Source organism: Nicotiana sylvestris, chromosome 1, assembly GCF_000393655.2.
Source record: "Nicotiana sylvestris chromosome 1, ASM39365v2, whole genome shotgun sequence".
Lineage (NCBI taxonomy): Eukaryota > Viridiplantae > Streptophyta > Magnoliopsida > Solanales > Solanaceae > Nicotiana > Nicotiana sylvestris.
In genome coordinates, this window is record NC_091057.1 from 185,427,750 (window position 1) to 185,453,248 (window position 25,499).

Consider the following 25,499-nt stretch of genomic DNA (forward strand, 5'->3'; position numbering starts at 1 on the left):
CTAATTTGCATATTATGATATAAGTCATACTTTTTGTATTATTCATAGTTGAATTATAATTTATAAATATTTTAAATAGATTATTTGTTATAATTTTGTGTTTTTTAATATAATTTTTATAATTATTTTTTATTTTATATTATCTTAAAATTCTTGAAATTAGTAAAATTTAAAGATTCGTGGGACTTACGTCCTATGTCTCAGGGCTTACATCTCGCCTCGTCAGAAGTAAAACGCCTCGCCTAACGCCCCGCCTTTAAAAACATTATTCACTATTGGACTTACTCCTTGAAATTTCTGAATTCCGCTGCGCATTCATTACATTTTCTTGTGGATTGTCGTTGATTATCCACTTCTAATTTTATATCCCAACATGCAAAATTATTTAAAAAGAAGGATTGGTTAGGCCAAGTATAGAATAGCAAGTCCAAACTCAATGATGAAAGCAGTGGCTGCTTTGTCGTCCAGAAGAACTAGTCTTACTGCTATTGAAATTCTTTTTATTTTGAGATAATTTTAAAATCGATAGGTAAATTTTTAATGGAACAAAGATTATTACAATCCATGCATCATAGTCCAAGTGTGTACCAATTAAACGGGACTTCATGTTTTTCGTATTAACATGGTAAAAATACCACTAAAATAGTTTTACAGGCTTAAAATCGTACAAAGAATTCAAAATTACTCAATACAAATAACGAATTCCCACTAATCAAACACAAATATGAATTCCACTATTGCACAAGCAAGTGAAAAGATATCATTAGGAAAAACATTTCCTATCAATCCTCCCAACTTACCTCACAACAAATACTACCCAAAGAGAATCAACATTCATTCATCAAGATAATACAGCAGTAGTACTCTTCTTTGTTTTCCTGTTTGCATAAATCTTAGCATATAAGTTCTTGGTTCTGATCGTTAGCAGAATATCTAATCCGAATCCAACGATGCAAGCTATAGACATAACTATGAATACTAGCCTGTAGCAGTGAGCGCCAACACAAGTGTTGCCACCACCAGCTGTTTTTGTAGCCTCAGCATCATATAACAGACCCGCGAGCAAACCAGAGAAGAGAAATGAACCAAGTGGAAGGTTGAGTATTAGGACATTATAGATGAGACCGTAATATTTGAGACCAAAGAGTTCAGAAGCAGTAGGAACAGTGACAGCAAGACGAACTCCATAGCAAATTCCAACGACGATAGAGCCAATGTAGAGTGATCCTGGCATAGCCATTGCCATTAAGATGTATCCTACAGCCATTACAATCTGTGATGCTGCATTCCATATTGGCCTTGGCATTGCAGCTTTCCTGTAAACAAAGAAATTAAGATTATTAAAGGTACAAATCATAGATGATATACAGGAACTGAAACTCCATAAAATGGTACAAACCCAAATTAAGGTACATTCTTGTAGGGGCGGTGTTCAATTGAATACTCTTTGATGAAAACTTATACCATGCAAATAAGGTTTAAAAGAAAATTATATGTATAAATTGTTGAATCTCCTAGAAATAATAGACACTAATCAATGTTAATGAGTCCAAATTGCAGGGGGTAAGTATTGGTTGAGCAAGATTCCCTGCTGCTTTCATAGTTCGTAAACATGCCAAGAACTTTTTTTATTCTTCAAACTATTTATAATGTTTATGTTACACGTAAAGTTGTTGGTAGAGGGGAGCCTTGGTGTAACAGGTAAAGTTTCTATCATATGATCAGGAGGTAATGAGTTCAAGCCGTAGAAACAGCTTCTTGCAGAAATGCAGAGTAAGGCTGCGTACAATAAACTCTTGTGGTTCAACCCTCGTGCATAGCGGACGCTTAGTGCACCAGACTGTCTTTTTTATTTATTTTATGTTACACGTAAATCTTTAACTAATTGTCACTTTCAAGGGGGGAAATGATTTGAAAATTATAAGCATTTGTTTAGACTTTAGACATGCCAAGTTGGGGAAAAGTGTACCCTTTTCCAACTTTAGGAAGTTTTTTCTTAAAAGCCAACTATTGGTCATAAATCGTAAGGAAGAAAATAAAAGACAGACATTGTCCACACCTTTCCGCTAGATTTTAATGTATTTTCTAATCTTTCTGAGATCTAGTTGAAAACATTAAGATAGGAAGTCTTTTAGAAGTAGATCTTTCATAAAGCAAGGAGTACCTCACAAAGAAAAGGACTTTTTGAACTTTTATGCAGAGAAATTTTCAATGCACATAAAATATCATTCTATCTATGTCCCACCTTCTTTAATTACTAGTACTAGTACTAGTCCACAACAAGAAAAGCCCTCATTCTATGTATCCAATACTATGATTCCTTATTTAACCAATCCTACTGTAAACAAGAATTTTCACCAATCTGGTTACTTTGATAAACCTTCCTAAGTACTCCCACCAGAATCAATTTATATGTACCTCGTACCTCGACTAATTTTAGGAATTACTAGTAATCTCATGTCAGTTTATGTAACGGATGTTCATAATTTATAAAAATACGAAATTGTTACTGCTTTGATAACCATACCTACCACTAGCTGCAGGGCCCACTAGGTTTAGCTTAGAAAAAAAGAACAAAATTAAAAGGGAATGGTAGTAGGTGCGCTCAATTACAGTGACCGTACTTTTCTTCTTCCTTTTCCTTCCACTCAAATATCTTCCAACCAAACTCAGCTTCTAAGTTTAACATAAATTACTTTAGAAAAAGAAAAAAGATAAGTTATCTTGAACTTATATATCCCGGGACGGAGCTAGAGTGTCGGGAGCAGGTTCGGTCGAATCCAGCAGCTTTGGTTCGAACTTTGTATTTGTCTTAAAAAATCAATTGAATACGTGTAAATTACTAATTTAGAATCTAATAACTTAAAACGATTAGAATCCTGAACCCATAACCTTGAAATCCTAACTGCGCCTCCTATCATACAAACTTTAGACTATTCAATATTAACACAAATAGATATATGCAGAAATATTGCCTGAATTAAATCAGGAGCAGGAGTAAAATTAAAGAAACATGTATTACTACTAAATAAAGCTGTAAAGTAAAAGTAGAGATCAAGTAACCAGTATAATTATAGTAAGAGTAAACTTACTTGATAAAGTATTCAGAAACAGAGCCGGAAAGAATGCGACCGAAAAATCCCCAAATGCTAGTGAGGGAGACGAAAATGGAAACATCAGTATATCCCAAAGCTAATCCCATTTGCCCCAAATTATTCATCACAGCCAAACCAGTTCCAACTCCACAAAGAAACGAAACAAACAAAATCCAGAAATCCAGTGTCCTCATCGCCTCAAATATCGTGTGATCTTCTCCAATAACAGGTACCCTTTTCTCCATTTCCGCCGCATTTTCCTCCTTCACTACAACAACCTCCTTTTTCACCAGTAATGGCTCTACAAATTCATTTTCATTGCCTTCAACATCAAAATTTTCTGAATTGGACCGGATAAAGTTCTTCACCATTAAATGAACCGGAATGAACAAAGGAGAAGCTAAAAGGATTAGGAGTATAGCTGCAAATATTTGTGAAAAAACTTTTCCATGAGTCCCTGAAATGTCAAAAACTAACAAATAAACCGCTATGATAACGGCAATGACGTTAATGACACCGAAATATTTAACTTCTTCTTTCTCTTCAGCGGGAGTTGAGGAAGGCGGAATTTCACGGAGAAATACAATCGCCGTTAGACAAACGGCGAAAGGGACTACAGCGAGCAAGAGAAGAAAAGTTGAAGGGTCACTAGCGAAAAGCGCCGAACAAATATCGGTGAATATAGCGGTGCTTAAACCCACGTAACCTTTCAAAATTCCCGTTACAGGTCCTCTATTTTTTCGAAAATTACGAATACACGTCACTAAAATGGCGGTGTTCATCCATGTAGTACTGTTACCTCCCATGCACAAAAATATACACATGACCCAGTACGGAAGTGGCTTAATTGTGCCGCTAACGACAAGCCATTGAACGCCATAACCGATGAAGCCTTCGATTGAACCAATGAGTAGAATAACGGGAGTAGAAAGTCGGTCAGAGGCAAGTCCGGCAAGAATTCCGAACGCTTTTCCGACGTCTTTAGCAACGGAGAGGTTGTTTAGTTGGAGCTGAGTTAGGGCCATTAGAGACTTTAAAGCGTCGGAATAGTTGGAAAATGTGTAGTTATTGCCGGAAATGGCTTGTACCCAAACGGCGGCGACGAAGCCGAGCCATTTTCCGACCGGCGAATTATAAGAATATTGGAAAGTCATTAAAATACAAAGAACTGAATAAATGAAAGCTGAATAAAGTGAAAAAGATTTAGGAGACAAAGACTTTGGTTTGTATTTTCTGATTCTGAGGGTGCATAAGATATGATTTATTATATAGAGAAAAAAAAAGACTTTTATTATCCTGATCAAGTGGCTAATTTTTAATTACTAAAATATGTAGTTGTTATGTTGATTAGAGTTGTTTCTGCGAAGACACGTACAAGTTGCCTCATCCCATTTTTTGCAATTGGAAAATGATTTTTAAGTAATTTTTCTTTTTTTTATTTGAGTTTTTAAAAAACAAAAAGGTTGCCAGAGACAAACTAGTGTGCTTTTGTTTTAGTAGATCATAAAGTCATAATAAATCCAAATGGTGACAATATCAACATAGATAAAATATGTGTGTACAAAATTAGACGTTGCTCTACTACAAAATGAATGCAGTTCGAACAACCGAAATTGCCTAATATGAGTTTTGATTAATATATATTGACAGTTAGAATATTACAATTAAATTACCTATAAAGTAAATTATATGTAAGTTTTGATGATAAGCATTAATAATAATATTGCTTGCTATAATATATATATATTTAAATTATAACGGAGAATTTCTTACTTCCAAGTGTAATTATTCCATTTCTCAATTTAGTTCGGACAGAAGCAAATAATCCATTGTTTAACACAAAAAAATAGTTTTCAAGGTCAAAGCAATAATTTTATATGACGGGCCACAAGCAACCGATTCAATCCGATAGATATAAAATTTTGTTAATACAACGTGATAGAGAAGTGAGAAATAAATTCAATGACTGATAATATAATAAAAATAAAGCAAAGAAGAAATAATTCTTATTGAATGATTCTTGATAGGATAATGAGCCAAACAAAGCTTGAAGGGACGAACTATGGCTAACTTGAGAGCAATATGCTATAAATTACCATGTATAGAATTGTAGAGAAGAAAATTAGATTCCCTGATAGTGGTAAAAGTATGTCTATTTATAGGGCTAAATCTAAGTAACTAGTTTCCTTGAATTATGGGTCCATTATGAGCATTTATTCAATCCATCCATTACTTTTAGAAGACTTGTAACAGTTGAGTAAATGCTGGAATTCCGTAACTGATGAGTTAATTCCGAAACTGATGTGTTAATTCCGTAACTAATGTGTCAATCTCGTGCCTGTTGAGTCAATCTCGTGCCTATTGAGTCAATCTCGTGCCTGTTAAGTCAATCTTGTAATTGATTGCCTTGTTCTGACCGTTACAATCATTTATTGCATTTGTTAATAATTGATTTGTAACTGATGGTGTAATGATGGTAAATCCCATATAATCTGGGATTAATTGATTCCTTCCTCATTTGTAATTATGAGATATTCTCCTGCACCTGATCCGGGCTATTTTATGATGATCAGTTCCGAGGCTAACAGACACGGTACGAGTATGGTCGGTCCCGAGGGTGTTTCACATATCATCTTTACATGTCATTCTTCACTTTTCTTCAAACTTTGCTGACACGTGTCGCGATTTAATAATCCCACATGATGAGTCTAATTTTTACTAATACAGATAGTCCCCCCACTTTTCGGTTACTTACTATGATGTGACCGGGAAGTGAAGATTTTAACCTTTTCATCATTGTCTGTGCCTCATTAAAAACCTTGTCAGAAAAACCCAATAGGGACAAAAATCGAACGAAGAAAAAAAGAGTGTAGAACTTAGAGATTCAGAAGATAACTCCACCGCTTATGTTCCTTTCGTCAATAATCGGTTGGTTTATCCCTGTCTCGTTTCGGGGTTTGAAAAGACAAATCTTTGCCTTATGTTTGCAAAGTTTGATATATAAATTTCGACTTTATTTTTTGCCTATTTTAATGTTTGGGTTTTTGTTTCACCCTTTAGCTTTGCATTGAAAATGCTTCAATGCTCTGTGACTTTTTTTGAATAAGCACGAATTATAAAAGAGAGCCATTTTATGAATGACACTTAATGAAGAAGACATCTCAACTTCATCATGGTGTAAACATACGAAAGAAGAAATGGGAACACACATATTTCTTTGAACAGCTTTGAGGAAAGTTTTGTATCATTCTATCTTTCGACTTATATAATAGTTTACATGTATTTAAGTATCATCTATAACTCTTTCGTAACTGTTTTCTTTACAACAGATTCGTAAAAAATTCAAGGGTATATCTTGCAACCCATGATTTATATATTGCCTATAACCTAAATATTTGTAAGATTTTGAAATTTACATCCACGAGTGTATTCTTCATAGATTTTTGAATTAGGCTTGCGTTTTTGGCTCGTAACTTTGCTCTTAACTTTCGATTTGTTGGGTAGACCTTAGGCTTGACTTGAATTCTGATTTTTCTAGTTTTCTTTGCCTTCCATAAATACAGTCCACCAAGTGTTAGAGCTTTGAAGTATGAGATCTCGAGCATTTGATTATTCCTTCCATGTGGTCCATTTTCTGAAAAGGAAAAACATACGGGACTCGGAGGTATATATTTTAGATGATGACTGCTTAACCCTTTTATTTCATAAGAATGGTTGTAACCTAGACCGGAAAAAATACAGTGTTCCTTGTGTCTTTCGGGTCTAATATATATATATATATATATATATATATATATATATATATATATATATTTATTTAGAGCACCATAATTTAGGGCTATATATAAAATTATAGCCAAAATAATTAATTTCAAATCATGTATTTTTATAACTTTTTAGATGCCTTGAATATTTATTCAATTGTATAAATATTTATTTTCAGATCAAATTCAAAAAAAGATTAACTAAACTTTATTATTTTTAGCCAAACAAAAATAATTTAGCCTAAATAATGTAGTTCTATCCAAAGTTTATTATAAATTTTATTCAAAAAAAATTATCTAAAAAAGTAACATACTTAAAAAGGTAAAAATATATTTTATTTTTCAAAAAAATGCCACATATACAGAAAAATCCATGTGGTAGGCGAGTGCACCTACACAATTTGTCACATCAGCATTCAGGGGAGTAATGACTCTCAAAAGGCCTAGTTGAGGAGGGTAATTAAGACCACGAATAGTTTAAGGCGGTAACTAATTAGGAGAGTGATAAGGTATTTTGTCAAATAATATTGAGTGTATAAAAAAACAAATTAACGGGGAACCAGTTACCCATTGCGATACCCTGTTTATTTACTCCCACCATTCATAAAACATGATCAACTTAGTACTTACTGTTCACAATGTAATCAGCAATCTTACTTTACCTCAATAATTTCTGTTAGTGTAGGTAGGTGAAAGAAAGGGGATTTAATTATTGAACCCCTTGGTCGAAAAAATATGTTGCGCAAATAAGAAAGAAGCAACAAAAACTCCGTCAAGTCTGTACAAACGGTGAAGAAGTATAGAGTATTTATTGGTTGATTGTTGACCAACGGAAAGCATGGGAAAAAAGGGGGTAAATCGGGAATGTCAACTGAAAATTTTTAACGTGATGGCGAGGGAGGTTCAAAAGTTATTTTAAGTTACTTATTGGCGAAATGGCTTCTTGACCATTTAAATTTGTTGGGTTTTTTAAAGCCGATACATAAACTTTTTATTTTCCCATTTGAACACTCGAACTCGTTTTTTTTATAATTAATAAACACATCTGACAAGAGACCATGTGCGCGTGTATTACACATACACATACGTGTCCATCCAGTCGGCAAATGACCAATGGATGTCTTACACATCAAGGGCGCGAAAACCCTAACCCTAGTCCCCTCTTTAATGCAAGCCTTTTGAATGAGCCTGATTTGATAAATCTATGTGTTAGGAAAGATCTAAAGATTTGTTCATCTTGTGGGGTGAATTATTCTAAAGGATTCTTCCCTTCTAGTTCTTGTACTGAAAATGCAGACACGGTATGTACTCCTTGCTCTCTTTGCCAGAATAGCTCTTGTTCGGATGTTTACGAACTCATGCCTCACGGAACACTTCACGACCACCTCCACGACGGTCTTTCTCGTCTCAGCTGGAATCTTAGGCTAAAGATTGCGATGCAGGCTGCAAAGGGGCTCGAGTACTTTCACAAGGAAGTTTCTCCTTCTATTGTGCACTGTGATGTGAAGAGTTCGAACATTCTCTTGGACGTTGATTGAGGAGTTTGTATTGCTGATTTTGGATTGCTTACACCTAATGAGAAGGATCTTAACGGAGATGTGACAACTGATGTTTATAACTTTGGGATCGTGCTGCTAGAGATTTTTAGTGGAAGAAAAGCTTATGACCGGGATTGCACACCTCCAAGTATTATTATCTGGTAATGCTGTTTTGATCGAGCTTCGTTTGGTCCAAGTGATACAAAACTTAGCTTCAACTCTACAATGATAAAATATACAACTTTCCACCATTTTCACGGTCTGAAAAAATGAAAAAATAAAATAAAAATGGAGCTTCAGATTTTTAAAAATGGAGGAAGGGGGTATTTTAGAAGGAATAAATAAGAACACAATTAAACACAACCCATTTTGTACTGTTGGGCGTTGGGAAGGGGGGTTTTCACGCTCTTGTGCGTCGTGTTCCTCACGCGAGCTGCTGATTAGGACCAACTGACGCCACATGGGCATGGTCAATGATCAAATATGTTTATTAGTTATGGAAAAAATAAGTTCGAGTGTTCAAATGGGAAAGTTATACGTTTATGTATCGACTTTTAAAATTCCGTCAAGTTTAAGTGGCCAGGAAATCATTTCGCCGTACTTATTTGAATCCGATGTATAATATTCTAATACTTTTTTAATATACAAGATCATTCAACTATTTAAAATTAGGCTAAATGATCTCCTGACCACTTAAACTTGTACTGGATTTTAAAGCCGATATATAAACTTTTGACTTTCCCAATTTTAGCACCTCAACTCAACTAGTTGATTATAAATAAACCCCTTCTTTAGAGCGTATAGCTCAGTTGCCTGACAAAAAGAACACGTCAAATACTAAAGCCATTTATTATTTTACATGTGTCAATAGGGGTCCTATTTTTTATAATTAACTTATCAAACTTCCTTCTTATTTTGTTTCTTTCATTATTCCTTCTACACCTTTTAGAAGGAGCTTCTCTTGTTTACAGAAACGTCGCAGGAGCTTCGCTAATTTGAAATTGCTTTCCTTCTACACCTTTTGGTTACGAGGGCATATTACAAAGATGCAGAAGGAGCTTTGCTTGTTTACGATGTGACTAAAAGGCACACTTTCGAGCGGCTGTCGAGTTGGCTTGAAGATATACTATAACAACGCGACACGACAGTAATAGTGGTGGGGAATAAGTGAGTGTGATGCCGGAAAAAATATTAGGACTGTTAGTGCAGAGGAAGGCGAGGAATTCGTGAAGAGTAATGGATGTTTGTTTATTGAAGCTTCTGCTAAAACGGCGGTGAATGTGGCGGCGCCGTTTGATAAGACGACGGAGAGAATATGTGAGAAGATGGGATACGGGGATGTTGAGGAGGTTGATGAAGCTCTGGGAATTAATACTTGGAAATGGAAAGGGTTTAGGATTGGAAAGAACACAGGGGTGAAGGGAATTTTGCGAGGATGGGGGAAGTGGGTCTGACTTTTTTTTTTTTTTTTCTGGTTTTAGATTTTTTAAATCAAAACTATTGCAGTCACGCGCGTAATTTTCGTGACTTGCACACACTTTGTCCACATCATCTCTGTCACTGCCACATATGCATGGTCAACGGTCAAATAAGTTTATTAATTACCGGATACATGAGTTTGAGTGTTCAAATGGGAACAATGTAAGTTTGTATATCGGCTTTAAAATCCGGTACAAGTTTAAGTGGCCAGGAAGCCATTTCGCCTTAAAATTATATAGTAAAAGTCATGTTTCTTTTGTTTATAACAGAAAATTCATTTAACTATTTCTATAGCACTCAGAAGATCACTCAACTAGATTTCCTACACTGTCAATGGTGATATTTAGAGGGTGAAATATGTATTTGGCCACCGAAATTTTGAGAAATTCTAGTTAGTGACCTTCTGAATGTTATATGAATAGTCAAGTAATTTTTTGTTACAAACAAAAGAAATATGACTTTACTTGATAACTTCAAATAGTTGAGCGACCGTTTAAATAATGGACTCTAAATTCATGTCTCCGGCTCTTCACTATTCAGAAGGACCACAATAGTATCAAATAGAACCAAAACCTAGCAAAGAGCATCTTCTCCAAACTTTCCAAATCAAGAATCAAAGAGATAATTAGGCACAAAATTTGTGCCACGCAATATAAAAATGCAGCTCTATCATCTCGTCTGCATGAACTCCACATGGTAAGAGCATCACACAATCTTCACGTCAACCTTATTCTTCTTATGTCAATTGTCAAATTAATCATCACGCACGATAAATAAACCATAAAAATGAAAACTTGAGTAATATTTAACTTGAGGTTGTTCATAATTACAAATAACATGTGGAACTTGAAGATTTTCCAATTATGGCTCGCGCATAATTCTCTCACTTATTGGAAGTAGGGCAATAAAAAGAGAAAAAAAATAATTAAGTACCTTTTATACAGGTAAAATTGGTTTATATTAAATGATCGAATGGAAACATGACACATGGAATCGAAGACAGATAGAAAGTATCTGTTTCAATTTATGTAAACCTGTTTGACTAAGCACAAAGTTTAAGAAAAAATGAATACTTTTGGAATTTGTGGTCCTAAATAAGTCAAAAGGGGCCCAGAGTATTTGAGTGGTTATAAAAGCTTCTCATTAAGGGTAGAATTGGAAGTCTAAGCTAAATTGTTTCCAAATTTAGAAAGGGATCATTCTTTTTAGAACGGACCAAAAAAGAAATAGATTTACTTAAACTGGAACGGAAGGAGTATACAATAATCAGTACCGGGAACAATAGCTGCAAGTGACATTGGCTGACCCCGAAGGGAGCATGATCAACGTGAACAAAATCAAATGTTTGTCATCGATAACATTCAACGAAGAATATTCCCTGGCATTAAATAGGCAACCGTTGCAGAAAATATTTGCATTTGTCATTTAAGAAGGGCTTGATCCTACGATCTTGTTTCCCTAGGTATAGTTATAAATAATAGACTAACAGCCATTGTAAGACACGAGACCCTTGGCAAAACCTATGCTACATTCCATTCTCAAGCTAAATCAAATAAATTTACTTGCTCTTTATATTATTCTCATTTCTGTCCCCGGAGTCAAGCTCATTGTTTCTTTCGATTTTAACTGCTAAGTCTTATTTTTAATCTAATTTATTTATCTTTTTTGAATCAAATTAGTTCGCTCTATAAATCATATAACAAATTTAACTGTACCGTTTTACGGATAACCACCTTTAACAAGAAGGAAAATGTTTCCCATAAATTGCAGCCAAATCTCATAGATTAGGATTTAGGCCTTACTCCTAACAACTTGAAAATGAGGTCATAAAAGACTGCCTAATTAATGTACGTGAAGTAGCAGCCAAACAAATGAACAATTATGGTGCAATTGTGGTTTAAAACAGTTTATATTGGTTTAGAAGTAACTTGAAATGGTTTCTTGTCAAGTTGTACGGCATCTCCCATCTGTTACAACAAAAGCAACTACTCATATTATACACTTGTTGCATTGACATCCACATATATATATATATATATATATATATATCTCCTTGCAAACCGTGGACGTATCATCCAATGAACTGTTGACTTCGGACGAGCAATAGATTGATTTATCAAGAATTAATGTATTTCTAGTCAATTTGAAGAAAGTGTTATTATCCAACTTGTCTTTCCATTTCTCTTTAGTCTTGAACATTTCGTAAAAAGCTTCTCTTTGCCTTTTGTTCTTTTTCTCAATCTCATATATTTCATATCTTAAGCACGTTTGTTTTTTGTAATTAAAATTTTCATTTCTCAACAAATATGTACATACTATACTCGAGCTTAATCTGGACATACATCCCAGATTTTAGCTCCACTTCTGCCTTCATCAACTACAATTACAAGAACATATTAATCTAACTACTACCTATAAATGAACCTTACATATTAGGATAGTAGTTGAGTTCCCGTAATCTTCTTTGTATCCTGTGTTTACTTTCTCCTCTCCCATGCACATCCTGCGTAATTGCTTTGCTTAGAGTGACTTCTCATCGTTGAACTTTTTTGAAAATCCTGTCATTCCTCTCTTGCCATATGTAATACAGTGTTCCTACCAACACAAGTTTATATAGCTTAGCTGTTGTGCTCCCCCCTCTGTAGTATTTCCCTGCTTATTCAAGCTCATTTGCCCACATCATTGGTTGTCTCTGAATTCCTTTCCATTGCAGCATTGCTGTCCATATTCTTGATGCATAGGTACTTTTGAAAAACAGATGATCAACTGTTTCCTCCTCACTGTTACATAAAGAACATGTTACATCCTCCACATAGCCCAGACCCCTCAACCTGTCTTTTGTCATTAATCTTCTATGTGCAGCTAGGTAGATTATGAAGTTCCATTTTGGTACTCCAACACTGTCGTGCACCATTTTCCTCCATGGCACTCTATCAAATTCACCCATCAGTTTTCCATACATATTCTTGATAGAAAAGTTTTTCATCTCCTCTACATCCTCTTCTATATAGCCAGCTTCCTCAAAGTATTGTTTGGCTTTAAGTATCTTCTGCACTATCCAAGAGGCTTGTTTTGGTGCAGTATCCCACAATGTATTCTGCTTCTTATAATACACATATATCCATTGCACCCATAACCTGTCCTTCTTCTTGCACATGTTCTAAAGGGGGTTACATATGGCTGCCTTATTCCATTCCTCTATAGCTAGCAGATTAAGACCACCAACTGCTTTAGGTTTGCATAAGTTATCCCATGATACTAATATTTTCCTTGATACTTCTACTCCTCTCCCCCCCCCCAGTCCAAAGGAATGTTCTGCATACTCTTTCAATGAGTTGAATAAGTTTCTTTGGTAACACAAACACCTGAGACCAGTATACTTGAATAGAGAATAACACACTCTTGATTAGTTGAATTCTCCCTGCATAAGACAGGAATTTTGATGTGCAGGATTGGATTCTCCCTAGCATCTTCTCAAGTAGAGGCTGTCACTGTATCAATGATAACCTCTTAGAGCTTAGATGTACCCCCAAGTACCTAACTGGTAGATTTTCCTTGACAAATCCCAAGTCTTGTAATATCCTCTGTTGTTGATCATCATGCACTCCAACAAAGAATATGGAACTTTTATCAGCATTTGCCTCTAGCCCTGATGCCTTTGAGAATTGTTGAAAGCACTGAAATAGTAGCTGAACAGATATGGCATCACCTCTACAGAATAGTAATAGGTCATCAGCAAAGCTCAATTGCACTATGTTTAGTTTGCCACATTTAGGATGATAGTTAAAGTTAGGATCCTTTTTAAGAGTCTTCAACAATCTTGTCAAATACTCCATAACCAGTACAAATAGGTAGGGAGATAGGGGATCTCCCTGTCTCAATCCCTTTTTAGCATAAAATGGCTTTGTAGGCTGCCCATTAATCATAATGGAGTAGGATACTATTGTAACACATCTCATAATCCATTGCACAAATCTCCCTGGCAGTTGCAGGTGTGTCAACACTTGCTCTAGATAAATCCACTCCACTGAATCATATGCCTTCTTCATGTCTATCTTCAACATGCATCTGGGAGAAATACCTTTCCTGCCATAACCTTTCACTAACTCATGACTAAGTATTATATTGTCACTTATCAGTCTACCAGGAACAAATGCAGACTGGATCTTATCCACTAGTCCATTCATCACTCCTTGTATGATATAATCTTGTAAAGAATTGTGCAACATGATATTGGCATGTATTCAATAATTTTAGAAGGACTTTTCACCTTAGTAACAAGGGTTACAGTTGTACAGTTAATAAGCTGATACATATTTGAGCTTGCAAAAAATTCCATGACTACATATGTGATTGTATCTCCTACTACAGGCCAATCCTTTTTGAAAAATAAAGCATTAAATCCATCACACCCTGGGGCTTTGTTATCATTGATACCTTTCAGAACCTGATGAATCTCCTCCTTTGTGATCTCTGCAATCAGTTGAAGTTGTTGCTGTCTATTTATCATGAGACCATCTCTCACAATAGCTGGATTAATAGTAGGCAACTCACTTGCTGATGAGCTTAATAGCTGTTGATAAAACCCTGTCACCTCCTCCTCAATGTCCTCCCTTGTTTGCACTATGCTCTCATTAGCTTTTATTAGCCTTATAATCTTGTTTTGGCTGCATCTGTTTTCCATATTTGCAAAGAAGTATGTTGTGTTGGCATCACCTAGCTTCAGCCATTTTATTCTTGATTTCTGTCTCATAATGCTTTCCTCCACTCTTAGCCATTTCACCAGTTATTTTTTCATTTCTTTCTCTTCAGCTACTAAGGTTTCATCTTGCCCAGTATCTCTCATTTGCTCTTGCATAACAGTCAATTTTTGTCTACATACCTTGATCCTAGTACCAACAGTATTGTATTCATTTTTGTTTAAACTCTTCATAGCTTGCTTTACTCTTTTTAGTTTCTGCCAAATACACCTCAAATTGTGTTGTTCCTGTGGCCTCTCCCATGCTTCATTAACTATCTTTATAAAATCATCATGCTCTGCTAGGTGATTTAGAAATTTAAAAGGCTTGGAGCTAAAATCTTCATTCTCCTCCAGTGCTATACTCAATGGTAAATGATCAGAACAGTGAGGATCCATAATCCAAACCTCTAGTTGTGGCATTACCAGCATCCAATCAACATTGATCAAGGCTCTATCAATTTTGCTATAAGTATGGCCATTTGTCCATGTAAAGTTCCTTCCACTAGTCTTCATTTCTGTCAATCCAGTATCTTCAATAAAATCATTGAAGTTTCTTACCTCCAGTTCTTGCACAGGATTATCAATTGGTCTATCTTCAGCTGATCTAGTAGCATTGTAATCCCCCATTATCAACCATGGCCCTTGTTGTATTGAGTTCAACCTAGTTAGTTCACTCCACATACTTCTTCTGTCTTCAATACTATGCAATCCATATACAGCTGTAAATGTAAATCTCATATCCAATCTCCTAGTATATATTATAGTGTGGATAGTCTGAGCAGTGCTACTCACCTCTTTGCACTCTATTTCATTTGTGTCCCATAACAACCATATTTTTCCTTTGCTATTATACTCATAATTGTCTAAATATGCCCATCCAGGTTTAATTTTCCTTATAACTTGTTCAGCCTTCTCATTTTTTATTTTATGTTCTAGATGCTATCATGCTTACTTTGTTACTACAAATGAACCACTTTACCTTTTTTTTGTTTAGGGAGTTTATTTAATCCCCTTATGTTCCAAGTCCCTAACTTCATACAGGTATAAAAAGGGTTGTAGAGTACCTTCCTGCCCAGTATCACCTTGATGTCTACCTGTTCCTCCCTCTATCTGTCTTGGCATAGCTAGTTGTAGTTTTGACTCTGCAAGTAGATTAAATCCATTGATGACATTTACTACATCAGCTGGTTGTCTTTCTCTACTTCTAGCTGCTGATTTTCCTATAACAGTCTTCCACCTTTGCTCCTCATTTCCTCTTTCACCTCCTGCACTAGTACTAGCCATTGATATACTAGTATTAGCATTCTTTTCATTTGTAGTCTCTTTCGACTGCAATTGCTCCTTAACTGGTTCCTGCACTTTGGATGCCACCTTAGGTTGCCATTCCTGCTTCTATTTTACATTCTTAGCCTTCACCTTTGGACCACTCTGTTCTACATTTAGTACAAAAGTCAGGTACCCAAACATATGTTATTTCCTGCATAAACTCTTTTCCATTAGGATCAGTCACTTTAATAGATCTAGGAAGCTCCTTAGTCACATCCATTTCAACCAACACCCTTGCATATGAGATCCTATCTACTTGAGTAGTACAAGCATCCGCATAGAGAGGTATTCCCAATCCACTGCTGATCCTACTAAGTGACCTCTTTCCCCAGCAATTCAAAGGCAAATTGGGATATTTCACCGATATTGGTATAGTTTGGAGAACCTCTTTATTGAAATCAAAATCAGCCGACCACATTTTGACAATGATAGGCTTATTATTCAGCATGTGAGGCCATAAATACAGAACTCAATCGAATTGAAACGAACTACATCCCTATCCTCAATCGAATTGAAACGAACTACAAAAAAACTATCATTATGAAAATAAACCTTAGGTTTAGCCACAAAGTTCCATACTGAAGCAATATACCTTTCCATGGCTCCTATTGTTGGACTTCCTCCAACAACATACAATACCATACTAGGTATTTTTGTATAGTATTTAATATTTTTTCTTAATAAGCGTGCTAAAAGTAAATTGGACACTTATTGTGAACTGAAGGGAGTAGTTATTAAGAACTCATAAACCTATTTAAACTTTACAATTTTGTTGTCTAATTTTCTCCTTGAAAACGACATATAAGGGAACTAGGGTACTTGTTCAAAGCTGTATGACAATGGGATTTTATATCCCCATTTTTTTAAGTCAGCGCACGCGCGCACACAATTTCGAGAAAGAAAGGCATGTTTCGTTTTGCTCTATGAAGAAAAAAAGAAACAAAGAAAAAGAAAAAGAAGCCAAACAATGGTCGGTTTGTTTGTGCAGGACTATTCTCTGGAATTATTCAAACAAAGAAACAAAAAGCAATAAAAGATCCATGTTATTAGCAAGTGAAAGGACGAAAATGGTCTTGAGGCATATTCTCTGGAACCATGCATATATCGTATATTCTTTCTAGAGAAGTTTGTACTATGACCAAAGGGAAAGAGCAAAATCATGTGGCGAATGCTATTATACAAAGTAGACTTCAAATCCTGGATCCGGCTCAAGGCGAATATAGAGCAAATGGTACGAGTTCCCGTGAACCCAGTAACTTTTGCATATACTCTGTATTTATACAAAAAAATTCATTAAAAATATAAGAATATTTATCTTGGAACCCAGTTCGTTGGTCCAGTTATAATGTGGATTAACTTGAGATTATTATAGGAACCTATAAGCTTAAAATTTGGACCCGCCCCTGCTCCGGCTATGCTTAACAGGCAAGTGGATGATAAGAGATGTTTGTTTAATAAGTCATTTGTCTTATAAGTGTATGGGTCCAAATTTGGCAACCACGACAGAAGATAAGCAAGACATGGAACGAGGTCACCACAACACAACGACTGATGGTAGTCGTGACAAAGGACGACGACCAAGAGCAGTCAGTCGAAATAAGATAGTAACAATAGTTTTAATTTAGAAAGAGATAGGAAGAATATGCCTTTTGGATATTCTCTATATTGTACTTTTTAGGATTTTTTGGGAAAATGTCCCTTATAAATAGGAAGGGTTAGTAAATAAGAAGGGGCGACCATTTTTAAAGAAAAAGAACACATTGTAAGAAGGGAGAAATATACGAAAGAATTGTTTTATTGATTTTACTCAAGCACATGTTGTTTAACCTTTGTCCATATATCTGAAGATTCCGCATTCGTATCTGCTATACACCTTTTCGCATCATCAGAAAGAGGAGGTGCTCAATCACATAATCATTGGGTGTCATCCCCTTTATATTATAACCCTATGAAAACTCGAGGAAAATAAATGTAAAAGGTGATGAAGGCTAACTTCACACCCAGCCAACTCCTCATACTTCGTCAGCACTAGAAAGATTTTATATGTATATAGAGATAGATGTGTCGGGAAGACTTTGTAGAACCGACAGAATTCCTCCGCCAGTGGAAGAAGACGGAGGGTGTGACCGATCACAAAAGGATACACGTAGAAAGTACAATATCCCGGTCTATGGACCTCCACGAGGTCCCTCCCAATCGGAACCATCTTGACATGAGGAGGAATATTGTACGTAAATCGGAGTTCATTTATGTGAGCCAACTCAGTTTCAGAGACCACCGGAACGGGGGAAGGGGCAGGTTCATTGTGGAAATCATTCCTGGACAGAGGGTTTCTTGAGAGTATCTCCTCTACAGTGGGTAAACTATCGCCCTCCTCAACCGCCATATCCTCACCACCGGAAGGATGGGCCAAGGATAACGGAGTGACGTCGGAAACTACTTCATGTGTTCGGTGCATTCTGGGCATCTTGGTAATAAAAGGTGTGTTGGTAAAATATAAAATGAGGAACGGTGCTTGAACGGAAAAGAGGAGAAGCAAAACCACGAAAACTGAGCTAAAGAACCAAAAAACAAAACCTTCACCTATTAATAGGGTTGGGTGGCGCGAGAATCAAAGCGGAAGGCTGCCAATGGCACTAAACCAAAGCGACAAGCAATCAGATGTTGTCTCAGGAAGGTGCGTAATGATGACGCCCGTGGGAGTCATGTCACATCTCGATAAACTACACCAGCCAGGGTTCCGTGGAACGCGTTACTCTCTCGGCCTTGGCCAAACCGGCGTAATTTCACAACCAAATTCTCTAACGGAAACAGACGAGTCCGCTTAGCAAGGACGTGCAGAGCCATGACCTCAACAAGCGGAGGGACTAACTGTATGGGTCCAAATTTGGCAACGACAACAAATAAGCAAGACATGAAACGAGGTCACCATAACACAATGACTGATGATCGTCGTGACAAAGGACGACGACCAAGAGTGGTCAGTCGAAATAAGATAGTAACGGTAGTTTTAATTTACAAAGAGATAGGAAGAATATGCCTTTTGAATATTCTCTATATTGTACTTTTTAGGATTTTTTTAGAAAATGTCCTTTATAAATAGGAAGGGTTAGTAAATAAGAAGGGGTGGCCATTTTTAAAGAAAAAGAACACATTGTAAGAAGGGAGAAATATACGAAATAATTGTCTTATTGATTTTACTCAAGCACATGTTGTTTAACCTTTGTCCATATATCTGAAGATTCCGCATTCATATCTGCTATACACCTTTTTGAATCATCAGAAAGTGGAGTTGCTCAATCACACAATCATTGAGTGACATCCATTTATACTATAACTCTTGTCATTTCTTGCATTTATTGCACTTCTAAGATATTATATATTTTGTTAACCAAACCGTATTGCACATATTACTTAACACTCCTATAATGTTCTCACCTTATCAAAATGTCGTTCCATTTGATCTAGAGATTATTAAGTTCAACTGAGATTCACCCTATTAATTTGTTATAAATTAGTTTAGCATTTATTTGCTCAAATAATAAGATTAAAAGTACCTATATGTAGCTATTTCCCTAGATTCCATTAGCATTATTCCAAATGTACTGTTCGATGTGTTAATTGAACTACCATGTGCTCCTTAGTTATTTTTGCAGTAGTTAATTGATAATCTAACTGCCAAAGAACCTGGTAAAACAAAATAATTCAAGTTCAAGCACGGTTCTTGATGGATTACAAATATAATTGTGCGCTTTGTAAATTGATAACATATATAATTGTGCACTCTAAGATACTCTCTCTGGTCCACTCTACGTATACAATTAGCCTTTTAAAAATAGTTCAAAATAAGTGTTCTTTTAAAAATAAAATTAAAAAACATCAACTTACCTTTGCTAGCTAGAACCATCACCTCAGATTACTACTACCTAAAGCTGTCATCATTGTTAGATCTTAAAGTGTGATTCATTAAAAAAAAATGTTCTGTACAGCTCAATGTGAATTAATATTTACTCAAATATGTTTCGATTGTAATTTTTATGTATTAATTTATTTTGACTATATTTATTAGCTTTAATCTATATCTCTCTCTATATATATATTATAAAAGCATGAATAAAATGTTGCATTACAAAAATAACCTTTTAATATTAAGCATAATAACTCACAATAAAAGGATATAAACGGAATTCTAGACATTAGTCCAGTAATCCTATTAGTTTTAGAACATAGTACTACACGTTAAGAATCCTACATAATTTCCTTTAAGAATCCTATTAGTATAATTATTTTTGGGCATAGATATTAGCCTTGTAATCCTATTATTTTTAGGATATACTTCTTAAAAATTTCTATTGCTAATTTAATTTGAAAACATATTATATTGTCCAAATCCATTTAAAAACAGGAGAGCCTATATTATTATAAAAGCACGAATATAATATTGATATATCAAAATAGCCCTAAAATATAAAACAAAAGAACTCATAGGAAAAGTACATAGCTATAATAACTTTTTTTTAGACTACAATAACTTTTATGTTAATTTTTTAATAATTAATATTTTAAAATTATACAATCTTGTCTATTGAATTCTTATTAAAAATATGTAGGAAGGTTTAATAAAATCAATTTCATAAAAATCCTCCATATTGGTAATACATTACCACTCTATAATATTCAATACCAAAAAAAAAGTAATGCTAAACGGACTCAATAAAGCGTTGAAATTGAGAAAACAAATCCTCACGATAATATATTATTATGTTATATCTGAACAGCTTTGCTACAATCAAATAATATTTTTTTATTATTAATTTTTCATGTAATATAGAAAAATATATCAAATTATTAAAGGACAATTAATTTTTTTTAAGAATATAAATGTGTGAGAAAAGAAAGAAAAAGGTTGGTAAGAGCTAATACCACTAATGATTTTGTAAACATAAAGATCTAAAAGTGGAATATCATCGATCTTTTTACTCTTTGAAGATATTGTTTTTGGTGGATAAAATTATAATCACGGTTAAATATTCAATCATGAGATGAACTAATATTAAGAATCTAAATCGACCGAAAATAAATTTTATTTTAGGTTAAAACCAAATAATTAAAACTTTCAATTAATTATTTAGCAAGAGAATCCAATTAAATTATTTTTAAAATTCCTCATATGAGTAAAATTATTTTTCAAGTTAGGGTACATAAATTTATTTTATAAAAAGAGTGTTAGAGATTTACAAAAATAACAAAGTAAAAAAGATTATTATAATATTAATAAAGTCATAAAACTGTTTGAGAAAGCACAATCAATGCTAAAACCTGAACAAGAATAAGCTTTCAAGACTATATTATAATAAATCGACTTTGGTATAGCGGGATTATCCTTTGTAGATGCCTCCGGCGGAATCGAAATAATATGTCATGCATTACTTGCAAATGTCAAATCAAGAGGCATGATATTGTTAGCAATAAGAACAAATATTGTACCAGCAACGATTTTATTATAAGGTCGTCAACTCACTTTAAATCTGATATACCTCTTCAAATAACTGAAATATCTGTCACGAATATATCAAATCAGAGCAATAGTGCTAAATTTATAAGGAAAGCAAAAGTGATAATATGGGATGAGACATTTTTGGCGGTGCCGCGATGAACCGTTTGGTGGAAAAGTAATAGTTTGGGGGCGATTTTTGTCAAGTATGATTAATTGTTTCAAAATTGACCTAAGCAAAAACTGTAAAAGCTAGCTTGCCAAAATTATACTTATGACCTCAAATAAAAAATATTCAAATGACAAGAAATATAAAATTAAGAACATATCCATTATTCAGTGACTTTTTGCTTCGTGTCAGAAACGAAGAAAAGTATCCAATAAAAGATGATTTAATTCTTCTAAAACAGTTGGTTATCAACCCTTATGGTAATAGTAGTGCATTAATAAGGATAATATTTTCATCATTAGATTTAAACGTAATTTGTGCAAATTACATGATAGAATCAAAGGGCTATCTTAGCTAACAGAATTGAATATGTTGATCAACTAAATAAAAAGGTGATTGCTAAGTTTCATGGTAAAAATAAAATATTTTCAGTTTTGATTCAGCAGAAGATGATACCAACAATAACTACCAAGAAGAATATAAATATTTTAATACCAAATGGTCTTTTACTATACATGATTGTTGTCAAGTTCATTATTTCTTACGTATGTTAGTGTCACCATATATATAATAGACTAAGTTAAAATTGATCTTCCATTGCATATAGGTTTATTTTGAAGAAAAATATGCTCATCATGCTACTGAAAATTTAGATCCGCTGAATAGCTTATGTAATAGTACACATATGATATATAGAAATTTTGACAATAACGTCATATATGCAGAACTTATGATACTGGTCAATGTGCTTCTAAGTATGTATTTATCCCTAAATTTAACTTTCGTCTTCTGAAACTAAAAAATATCCTCTTAAATTTGTGTGAAAATAAATTTTAGTATATTACTGGTGGTGGAATGCAGTTGTCCAAGGTAAAGTGGAAGCGAAGAAGGCGGCGTACCTACAATTAGTAGGGAGCACTGGGGAGGAGGAAAGGAGAGCGAACAACGAGAGATATAAGGTAGCTAGAAAAGAGGCAAAATTGGCAGTCACGGAGGCTAAGACGACGGCTTTTGCTCGTTTGTATGAGGAATTGGGGGACAAAGGCGGGGAGAAGAAGTTATTTCAGCTAGCTAAGGCGAGAGAGAGGAGGGCTCAGGATCTAGACCAAGTGAGGTGCATCAAAGATGAGAACGGCAAAGTTTTGATGGAGGATGACCAGATTAAGAGGAGGTGGCAGACCTACTTTCGTAAACTTCTAAATGAAGAATGAGATCAGGCTATTGTTCTAGGTGAATTGAGGAATGTCGACAGGCTCAATGACGTTAGCATTTGTAGGCACATTGTGGTCGAGGAGGTCATGGAGGCAATGCGTAAGATGAGTAGAGGCAAAGCAACCGGGCCAGACGAAATTCCGGTTGAACTTTGGAGGTGTGTGGGTAGAGCGGGTTTGGAATGGCTGACTGAGTTTTTTAATATTATATTCAAGACTAATAAGATGCCTAAGGAGTAGAGGTGGAGTATAATGGTTCCGTTGTACAAGAACAAAGGTGATATCCAAAGTTGTAACAATTATAGGGGTATCAAATTACTAAGTCATACCATGAAAATTTGGGAAAAAGGGGTAGGAATGAGAGTACGAAGGACTGTGTCTATTTTAGACAACTAGTTTGGGTTCATGCTGGGGAGTTCTACCAAAGAAGCTATCCACCTAATTAGGAGGATGGTGGAACAGTACAGGGATAGGAAGAAGGACCTCTACATGGTGTTTATTGATTTGGAGAAAGCGTACGATAGAGTTCCTAGGGAGGTTCTATGGAGCTGCTTGGAGGCTAAAGGGGTTTGGTTTCCTATATTAGGGTGATTAAAGATATGTATGATAGAGCTAAGACAAGAGTTAGGACGGTCGGGGGCGACTCAGAGCACTTTCCGGTTGATATGGGGTTGCACCAAGGGTCTGCGCTCAGCCCATTCCTATTTTCCCTGGTGATGGACGCACTGACTCATCATATTCAAGGGGAGGTGCCATGGTGTATGCTATTTGCTAATGACATAGTTCTGATTGATGAGACATGAGGCGGCGTCAACGAGAGGCTAGAGGTATGGAAATAGGCCCTTGAGTCGAATGGTTTTAAGTTGAGCAGGACTAAGACAGAATATCTAGAGTGCAAGTTCAGCGTCGAGCCGACGGAAGCGGGAGTAGACGTGAGGCTTGACTCTCAAGTTATTCCCAAGAGGGGTAGTTTGAAGTACCTTGGGTCGGTTATTCAGGGGATTGGGGAGATCGATGAGGATGTAACATACCGTATTAGGGTAAGGTGGATGAAGTGGAGGTTAGCGCCGGGTGTCTTGTGTGACAAGAAAGTGCCAACATTACTAAAAGGTAAGTTCAATAGAGCAGTGGTTAGTCATGCCTTGTTGTACGAGACTGAGTGATGGCCGATTAAGAAATCACACATCTAGAAGATGAAAGTAGCAGAGATGAGAATGTTGAGATGGATGTGCAGGCACACTAAGATGAATATGATTAGGAATGAAGATATTCGAGAGAAGGTGGGCGTGACCCCCATAGAGGACAAGATGCGGGAAGCAAGACTCAGATGGTTCGGACACATTCAGAGGAGGAGCACTGATGCACCAGTGAGGAGGTGTGAGCGACTGGCTGCGGTGGGTACTAGGAGAGGTAGAGGGCGACCTAAGAAGTATTGGGGAGAGGTGATCAGGTAGGACATGGCGCGACTTAGAATTACTGAGGACATGGCCCTTGACAGGGTATTGTGGAGGTCGAGCATTAAGGTTGTAGGTTATGAGGAAGTTGCGAATATTTCTACGGCACACCCGAGTAGGACTAGACAGTTAAGATTAAGTTTCAAGATGCTAGTAGTTATCTACTGATGCATGACTTTATCTACTGGTTATTATTGTACTTTCCATCTATTTCGTATTTCCTATAATGTTGTTATTTTATTATTATTCTATTGATGGTACTAATATATCGTCTATTGTCTCCTTCTTGAGCCGAGGGTCTCCTGGAAACAGCCTCTCTGCCCCTCAGGGTAGGGGTAAGGTCTGCGTGCACATTACCCTCCCCAGACCCCACTAGTGGGATTACACTGGGTCATTATTGTTGTTGTTATGTTTTGTAGTTATAATAAATAAAGTACAATGACAAATATCCTAAACATTGAATTATATTTACCACAATATGTTTTCTTACACGAACAACTATATGTTGCACTTTCAAATAGAGATATCAATATCAACAACAAGAGTTCTGATTATGGCAGAGTAACCAAAGCATTAGAAGGAACATATAGTACAAAAAAATACAGTCTATAAAGAAGTGTTTGGTAAGATATCATCACATTAGATACCTTTAAACTACAATACATAATTATCGACTTAACACGATTAAAATTGATCATTTATGCAAGTTCTGATGATATCCTTTCATTTTGAATTCGCGTATTATGTTGGTGTAATAATATTTTTCGACATTTAGATGATTTTTGTAGTATTAAATATCAAAATTTCTCATTGATTAAATTTTATTATTCATTCATATAAATAAATATTTAAACCATCATGTGTCATTATTAGCGTGCAACGCACATTTATAGATACTAGTAATCATAAATGCATGCAAATTTAGATATTTAATCTAAATAAAACAAAAAAGACCTAACTCCACCGTTTTCATATATTTTCCGTACTATTGTGTTCAAAATGAAAATTTAAATTCTTAAACAAATCCAAGCAGTCATGGTTCAGACTGCTTATCATCTTGATAATTTTCAATCAAATATGTACGGTGTTGTGGGTACGAGTTTGAAGTGACAACCTGTCTTCCTCGGATAGAGTAGACACCACCAAAAACAACTTTGTATTCAATTTGAACTGCACCGACAAGATAGTTTGCTCTCTTTTTTCTACAGTTCCTTATAAATTATGATTG

At 35.3% G+C, this 25,499-nt stretch overlaps 4 protein-coding genes across 4 annotated transcripts; 1 reads left to right on the top strand and 3 right to left on the bottom strand.

Annotated features, from left to right (window-relative positions):
* Positions 1-583: 583 nt before the first annotated feature.
* On the bottom strand, positions 584-4,330 carry LOC104217799 (protein NUCLEAR FUSION DEFECTIVE 4). The gene is made up of 2 exons (XM_009768128.2): positions 3,093-4,330; positions 584-1,316 (listed from the first exon to the last, which is right to left on the bottom strand). Exons 1-2 carry the CDS (start codon positions 4,247-4,249, stop codon positions 842-844), a joined length of 1,632 nt encoding a protein of 543 aa, XP_009766430.1. The 5' UTR covers positions 4,250-4,330; the 3' UTR covers positions 584-841.
* A 9,732-nt stretch (positions 4,331-14,062) lies between these two features.
* Positions 14,063-14,560, bottom strand: LOC138878050 (uncharacterized). Its single transcript, XM_070157708.1, has one exon. It carries the CDS (start codon positions 14,558-14,560, stop codon positions 14,063-14,065), a length of 498 nt encoding a protein of 165 aa, XP_070013809.1.
* A 102-nt stretch (positions 14,561-14,662) lies between these two features.
* On the bottom strand, positions 14,663-16,361 carry LOC138878056 (uncharacterized). Its single transcript, XM_070157713.1, has 3 exons — positions 16,077-16,361; positions 15,682-15,970; positions 14,663-15,336 (listed from the first exon to the last, which is right to left on the bottom strand). Exons 1-3 carry the CDS (start codon positions 16,359-16,361, stop codon positions 14,663-14,665), a joined length of 1,248 nt encoding a protein of 415 aa, XP_070013814.1.
* Positions 16,362-18,573: 2,212 nt separating this feature from the next.
* LOC138878061 (uncharacterized) lies at positions 18,574-22,817 on the top strand. The gene is made up of 3 exons (XM_070157718.1): positions 18,574-18,620; positions 21,799-21,866; positions 22,444-22,817. The coding sequence occupies exons 1-3, from the start codon at positions 18,574-18,576 to the stop codon at positions 22,815-22,817; spliced, it is 489 nt and encodes a 162-aa protein (XP_070013819.1).
* The last annotated feature ends 2,682 nt before the right edge of the window (positions 22,818-25,499 follow it).

Bases quoted from the DNA above. Each gene is read 5' to 3' on its own strand.
- LOC104217799 (XM_009768128.2), bottom strand. From the start codon at position 4,249: ATGACTTTCCAATATTCTTATAATTCGCCGGTCGGAAAATGGCTCGGC. The intron at 1,317-3,092 runs GTAAGTTTACTC...CTTTGTTTACAG, and splicing joins GTTTCTGAATACTTTATCAA to GAAAGCTGCAATGCCAAGGC.
- LOC138878050 (XM_070157708.1), bottom strand. From the start codon at position 14,560: ATGGAAAACAGATGCAGCCAAAACAAGATTATAAGGCTAATAAAAGCT.
- LOC138878056 (XM_070157713.1), bottom strand. From the start codon at position 16,361: ATGTGGTCGGCTGATTTTGATTTCAATAAAGAGGTTCTCCAAACTATA. The intron at 15,971-16,076 runs GTACCTGACTTT...TCCAAAGTGCAG, and splicing joins AGGAAATAACATATGTTTGG to GAACCAGTTAAGGAGCAATT. The intron at 15,337-15,681 runs GTACTCTACAAC...TTACATTTACAG, and splicing joins AGGTGATACTGGGCAGGAAG to CTGTATATGGATTGCATAGT.
- LOC138878061 (XM_070157718.1), top strand. From the start codon at position 18,574: ATGGCACTAAACCAAAGCGACAAGCAATCAGATGTTGTCTCAGGAAG. The intron at 18,621-21,798 runs GTGCGTAATGAT...GCTTCGTGTCAG, and splicing joins TCAGATGTTGTCTCAGGAAG to AAACGAAGAAAAGTATCCAA. The intron at 21,867-22,443 runs GTAATAGTAGTG...AATAAATTTTAG, and splicing joins GTTGGTTATCAACCCTTATG to TATATTACTGGTGGTGGAAT.